The sequence below is a fragment of the Sinocyclocheilus rhinocerous genome, unplaced genomic scaffold (genome assembly GCF_001515625.1).
Source record: "Sinocyclocheilus rhinocerous isolate Xijiao unplaced genomic scaffold, SAMN03320098_v1.1 scaffold313, whole genome shotgun sequence".
Classification (NCBI taxonomy): Eukaryota; Metazoa; Chordata; class Actinopteri; order Cypriniformes; family Cyprinidae; genus Sinocyclocheilus; species Sinocyclocheilus rhinocerous.
Window position 1 is genome coordinate 1085107 of NW_015627539.1, and position 7526 is coordinate 1092632.

At 35.8% G+C, this 7526-nt stretch overlaps 1 protein-coding gene across 1 annotated transcript in view; it reads right to left on the bottom strand.

Annotated features, from left to right (window-relative positions):
• LOC107730018 (type II inositol 3,4-bisphosphate 4-phosphatase-like) overlaps positions 1-7526 on the bottom strand; it is a 133333-nt gene that overhangs the window by 85372 nt on the left and 40435 nt on the right. Inside the window, exon 5 of the mRNA XM_016540769.1 lies at positions 6397-6544. Within this exon, the coding sequence (XP_016396255.1) occupies positions 6397-6544 (148 nt within the window). The remainder of the gene's footprint in view (positions 1-6396; positions 6545-7526) is intronic.

Sequence of the window (7526 nt, forward strand, 5' to 3'; positions counted from 1 at the left end):
TTCTCATCAAATCTTCTGACCAATCAAATGCTCTCTAGAATCCGAAGCGCTACACTATAAATAGACGCTGAAGCTGCGGCTGAGATCGGTCAGTTGTTCACAGTGTACAGTGAATGGCACGTAGTGCACAATGTAGGTGATAGGGAAGGATTCAGACAGTGAAAATATGCCTTCGATTGGTGCAAATGAGGTCTGGTTTCACGTTGTCACGTTGGCAGCGCGCACAGTCTGATCCAGACTTTGGCTCCGGTCCAGAGACGCAATCGCATGGAGCGGATCATATGCGCAAGTCGGCATATATTAAAAACTTTTACAACTACACAGCCTCAGCATATGACCACTATTTATTTTGTTTTACTAAGAGTTTCATATTGAATCTAGGGGGTAATCTATTAGACTGTGGCTGTCCAATGTGGCTTTACCGAGCTCAACGGCTCTGACCCGAGCAGATATAAACAAATGCTATTGGCTATTTTAAAAAGGGGGCGGGGCTGCTCGATATGTCCCACCCTCTCTTCCTGTTTCAGTTGAAATTACGTCACCACATAGCATAATGCTGCGTGTTTCAAGGCACTTCAAGGGAACCTTTAAGACTAGATCTAAGTTTACATTTTTATCAGACATTCATTTTTATACAACACATAAAAATATACAGTGCAGAATGTAAGTCAATGGGGTCCAAACAAAAAGACTAGACCCCACTGACTTTCATTGTATGGACACACACAAAAAAAATCTTCTATGTTGCACAGAAGGAAAAAAAAGGTTTGAAAAGAAATTTTTCAATTTTCATTTTTATATGAACTTTTAAGATGTGAAAGAACTGATGTCTGAAGTGCATGTGGACTAAGAGATGTGTTCAAAGTTCAAATTTGAACGGGACAATTACAGGTACAAATTACCGCAGATTCCTGCTTCAGCCACCAGTCAGTCTCTTTCAGAAGACACAGAGGCCTTCAGATTGATCTATTCCGGTCTCGTTCTCATTGTCAAACAACGGTTATCTAAGGAAAATAGGCGAAAATAAATTGTTATTACTTCATGCCGAGCCAGAGCTGTTAAAAGTCTTGTGCCGAAGTTGTCGAGCCACTTAAAAAAGCATCATATCTACCATCTTGTTTTGTTCAAAAGCTCCGACTTGAATTGTAATGTTGCTTTATCAGAATGTGCTTTGGGTGGAGCGGCGGCGATAATAAAAAAGAGATTTGTAGAGGAAAGAACGCATGCGGAGAGGAAGTGGAGGAAACTTCTGTTTCATATTTTATTGGGGTTTGGGTGGAAGAAAGGCAGAGCTGAAACAATAGATCGAGGAGTGCTTAAAAACACAATCGTTTGGCAGACGAGAGACGGGCGTGCTGGAATTATGTCTAGATGTCGGTAGAGCGGCCACTCTGAAGCCTTCATTTCATGGTGCGTTACGGCCGCCATTCGCTTTAAATCACCGGAGGCTTTGTGTCTGCCGTCAATTCCAGAAATGTGACGGGAATAGTAATTAACAGCAGCTAAAGTACCTTCGAGCGCAGTAATACACTGATGAAGAAACTACAAAATGCACTGACCTCCGAGTTAATCAACACAAATACATCGCAAAACACGACTTGGAGAGTTACATGACAAATGATGTGACAAAAATGTCCATAATGCTCACTCTTTCTGTCCAAAATACCATTTTCTACTGCCAAAACCTGTCTGTATGGGCTTCCAATGTCAAAGTATGATTGTGAAGAAGAAATGAGTCTCAGTTCAGCCCTTCAGCTAATATTATCACAACAACGCTGGTATATAAAGCATGGGGAATGAAAGTTATCCGCTACCGTTGGCATTCATCTCAATGACAGCTTCTCATCCCCTCTGGACGTGCACGATGCATCTTTTAAATGTAAAAGTCATGTGACTAATCACTGCGTAGCTGCAGGAAAATGACATCATCACAACCCCGGCTGGCTGATGGTATCACAGGAACACACATGATCCTTAACTGAGACAACAAAGACGGCAGACAGAGAAAAAATAAGGCAATTTTGGGCAAAAAAAATAAATAAAATAAAAATAAATAAATATACAAATAATGAAAAATAATAAAAAATGCATACATATTGAGCATTTGCATCATATAATAAAATTAAATATTTGCTATTTTATTTCTTTAAAGAGAGCAGACAGGGAAAAAATAAGTCAATGCCAAGCTTTCGGACACTGGCAAAACATCTATTATAAGATATAATGAAAATAGCTATTTTTTCAAAGACAGCAGACATGGAAGAAATAAGTAAAATAATAAACAATGACAAAAGAAAATTAATTAATTAGTATATACTGGGCACTTGTGTCATACATGGAAATAAAATTAAACGTTTGCTATTTTACTTCGTTAATGACAGGGGAAAATAAACCAATGTCATGCTTTGTTTAAAAAAGAATCAAAAATAATTAATTAAATAAATACATAAATATCTTCAAAGACAGCAGACAGGGGGGAAATGTCATGCTTTTTAATTTCATGCTTTGAAAAGTCTTACAATAAATAAATTATTAAATATCTGACACTAGCAAAACATCTATTATAATATAATGAAACAATGCTATTATGCTAATAATGCTGTTTATTTTAAGACTTCAGACTTTCATGCTCTGAAAAGTCTTACAATAAATAAATACATTCTGGACACTGGCAAAACATTATTAAATTGCATGCTTTGTCTTGCAAAAAATATTTAAATCAAAGAATTAAAAAGTAATGTATTTATTTTATTTTATTAATTTTATACATACGTAAATAAATATCAGACACTGGTGAAACATCTATTATAATAAAGTCTGCTATTTCATTTCTTAAATACATTGCTGAATAGCTAGCTTTTTGAATGGAGAAAGATCACTTTTGATCCTAAAATTGTTTAGTTACAACAGAGTCCAGCAGGGGGCTAATTGGACATAATTACTTTAAACTTGACCCCTTGGTTTCCAAAGGCTGACTTCTGTAGAGTCAACATGATGGCATTTAAAACCCACTTAACTTTCGATATTAAATGTAATTTCAGGATAAACAGATACTTACAGAGGAAAACAAGCATAGGCCAGGACCTCAATATATGCATCAGGAACTAACTGGGTTGCATAGAAAATAAATTAGACTAGCTATGTCAACTGACAAGGAAAGTCAATTCAGAGGTGAAGAGCTTATTTGTTTTTTAAAAACTATGAAGACATATGAAAATTCTGGACATTTTTTTTTAAATAAGTTGCACCGATGAATCACGCAAAAGATATTAAAAGCAGGAATGTGCATTACACAAGAAAATAGGTCCAATTTGGATGTCATGTTGACTTCTGAACGACACTGTGAATTTCCGTTGACGTCAGTCCAATGAAAGCGACAGAAAAACAAAAGGTCTCATTCATAACAAGCAAACACTAGTGTTTGACAATTGCTGAAGATAATGTGAGTTTCGCCGGTGTTGTGGGCGGATGAGAATCACAACAGTAACAGTGATGCTTAGCAAACATCGTTAATGATAAAACATCAGCCTCACATTGCATTCGATTACTTGAGACTCTCTTTTCTTTGAATCATATGCGATCGTGGTTAAACCAGAGCCAAAACAGCAGCTGAAATGGCCTTAAAGGTGAACGCGGCGCCCGGGCCGATAATTAGATGTCTAGGGATAGAAATGGCTGCTTGAGTTACCTGTCTGTAGCAGGAGAGCAGGTGTTGAGGCCAAATAGCCTCGCTGAATAATGCACACATGATGATAATTGCTTAGCAGGGTCTGATCTATGGGAGCTCCAGTCTGGGAATGTGTGTCTCGACGAGTTAATGATCTCAGATTCTTCAATGGCCAAACACCCTCACGGCCTGGACAGATGAAAACATGCCTATGCTAATACCCGTCGACTTTGGGAAGTTGCCGCGGATTACGGTGCATGCTGAGAAGTGTTGTGCATGTACATAAAAACAGAAACTCTGGGGAAAGAGCGAGAGCTGGAAACAAAGAGCAAATGAAGCTGTGAGATTGTTCAGCTTGTTGCTCTGCGGTGAGAAACAAGATCACAAATGGTTTACTAAGTTTTCATCTAGCTTTTAGTGCAAGGATTGGACAAAATCCTGAATTTAAGAACAGACTCCATTCAGTTTACAAGTGTGATATTTGTACTGAATTGGCCTCAAAACCAACTGACAGTAAGTGGAATTTATTAAATTGCAATTCAAAGAAATTCCACACAGTGGCCAAAGTTTTGGTAAATAAATAAATAAATAAAAATGTGACTAATTGTGCCTATTTATTCTCTCATATGCAGAATATACTGTACATATTCTGATTAGACATATTTCACTAAAAGTACAATGCTTAAAAAAATATAAACCATAGCCAATATTTTTTTCACATTTTGACATAAAGCACTATAAAATGTCCACAATTTTTTCAATTAAAAATATAAAAAAATTACATTATATTATTGAGAATATGAATATAATATATACTTTTTTATATACTATACAATATACTTTTACATTTATGATAATATTTTTTCATATATTTAATAAATCTTAGATTTTAATGTGTAAATTAAAGTAGAAACATTATATAGTTACATTAATACAAAACTACAAAAGATACATTTATAATATTTAATTTACAATAATTAAATAAAACAATCATTCAAATATTAGAAACATAGAAAACCAAAATACACACACACTCACTCACTCACTTATTTGTGTCGATGATCATTGTGTATATGATTATTAAATGCAATTTATGCTTACATATAATTTAAATTTAAATAAAAAATAATATGATCACACGTTAAATATATTAAATATATTATAAAATTGATATAATTATTAAATACAAAAACTGTAGATATGAATATATAAAAATAAAAACATTAAATATCGGCTTTTTCCACAAAAAGATAAATGTATTATTTTTTATTAAATATATAATAGAAATAATAATAGAACACATTCCAAAATGTAGATTACTGCTACATAAAATAACATATATTTTTAATCAAAATTTCTTTAATAATAAGATATAAGGTATATTAGTGTTGATGATCATTGTGTATATATTAGATTTTGAATTCTGCATACTGTTTGCTAACTTCCGGTCTTGAAATGGAATATAAATTTGAATCTGATGAAACGTCTAAAGGCACGAGCATCAACACACTGAACTGTGGTGGTCATGTCACATCCATCCATCAGAAACCCCAAAACATCTCCTGTTGCAGCATCTGTAAACACGTCCACTTTCTTCTTCCAAAGGGTTTCACTGAGCTGTGTGATCACACCTTCATCTGACTGAAACGCACAGGAACTGAGCAGTGCGGTTTCTTTAAAAACATCTATGCGTTGTGTCGGAGTGCATTGTTGACTGCTGTGCATTAGAAAGCTTTCCACTGAAGGTTTCCCGCGTCGCGCCCTTGTTCTCGTCACCTCGCGCTTCCACGCGACTCCATTCTCTTCTGACGCTCAGGTTACAGCTCTCCCACAATGAGATGGAGGGAAGAGAGAATGCAATGGTAAAAGGAAAGAAAAGCAGGAGAGAGGGAGGGTGGTTGAGTTTCCGAGAGAGAGGACAGGCACTCTCCTTTGAAGTGTTAAACATCCTTGAATAATTTAGTGCAGGCTAAGTATAGCTCTAAAACAGCCATTTCCATCTCTGAAATAAACCCTCGCTCCGCAAGCGCTCGCTATCTCGCTCAAACCGCCTTTTGTGTCGTAATGATTTCTGAAGGATCATGTGACACTGAAGACTGGAGTAATTATGCTGAAAATTCCGCTTTGATCACAGGAATAAATTACATTTCTATATTCGCATAGAAAACAGTTATTTTAATATGTAATAATATTTTACAATATTACTGTTTATGAACATATTTTGATCAAATAAATGCAGCCTTGGTGAGCAGAAGACCAAAACACTGCATGGTACTGTTATTGAAGAATATTTCAGTTACCGTATATATAACAGAAAAATATGTGACATTTACCAAAAAAAAAAAGGTGCATTTGTTGCAAATGCTAAAAATGTCACTATTAAAATGCATTAATGAATATTCCTGTAGTTCACCTAGTCGCAGAGTCAGGTTTGATTTTCACTGAGCAGTATTTTATACTGCTTGAAAACAGTATAAGGTACTTTGGATCTGCCACATGAATAAAAAAAACAACAGAGCAACACAACACTGTATTGACCGGCTGTCATCTTTACAGTGAAGGCGGCTCTTCACAGCAGATACTGCACTAAACAGCCACAGCAGAAGTTTACAGTAGGCAAATTAACTCTGATATTACACCCACAACTCATTACTTTTTGTGCCGCTTTAACAATCTCAAAGTCTGCTTCATTACTTCCTCCTGTCCTGACGCCTCTGAACGGCTCTTACCTGCAGGTGTCCTCCTGAATGTAGAGGGCGATGAGTTGCTTCGGGATGCTGAAGGACAGCGTACACTCCGCCATCTGCTCCCGAACCAACATCCATTTACTGTCCACTGTCTGAAACCTGTACACCTTACACACCGCATTCTTAAACACTGATGGAGAGAGAGAGAGAGAAAGAGAGAGAGACATTAAGTGAGACATATTGTACAGTAAGTGATCAATTAGGCAAAGGACTGTGAATAACGACAGTCTGTTCCTTCCACAAAGCTATTGTGTGACTTCAGAAGACTTGGAAATATGTTTTGTTGTCTGACAGATATCCTAGCATTTAAAAAGTGCCTTCTACTTTCCACAGCGCTATTTAAACTGCTTTAGGAGCTGCTAACTAAGTCCTGTGAAGAGAGACGGAGGGAATGGTTCTGGATAGCCGTGAATGAGAGCGCAGAACACGCTCTTATCAGAAGTGAGGTGGCAGTGGGAGAAGTTATTTCCTCTATGGCATGAAATCTTGCTTCTCGTCACCGCTGGGCAATACAGGCGAGTCAACAGAGCAGGACCTGAGGGGAAATCTGCAGGTCTCAACCGAGCGTTTACTTTTCCTCATTGTAGAGTTGCTTAAATAGTGGACATTTTCACAATTTGTGGTCTTTGTGGTGGCAGCATGAGATTCTTATTAAATACACAAGAAAAAAATGTATATTCGTGTTGTCAAACGACTAATCGCGATTAATCGCATCCAAAATAAAAGTTTTTGTTAACATAATATATGTGTGTGTGCTGCGTATATTTATTATGTATATGTAAATACAAACACATGCATGGATATATTTCAGAAAAGAAAAATTGTATGTTTATACATTAAATATATTTATATATAATATAAAATATAAGAATATAAATATATAAATGTATATGCATGTAAATATTTCCAAAATATATGCTTTATGTGAGTGTATCTATATATACATAATAAATATGCACAGTACACACACATATATTATGTAAACAAAAACTTTGATTTTGGATGCGATTAGTCGTTTGACAACACTAATATATATATATATATATATATATACTTACATGTATTAGGGGTGTAACGGTTCACAAAATTCACGGTTCGGTTCGATACGACAC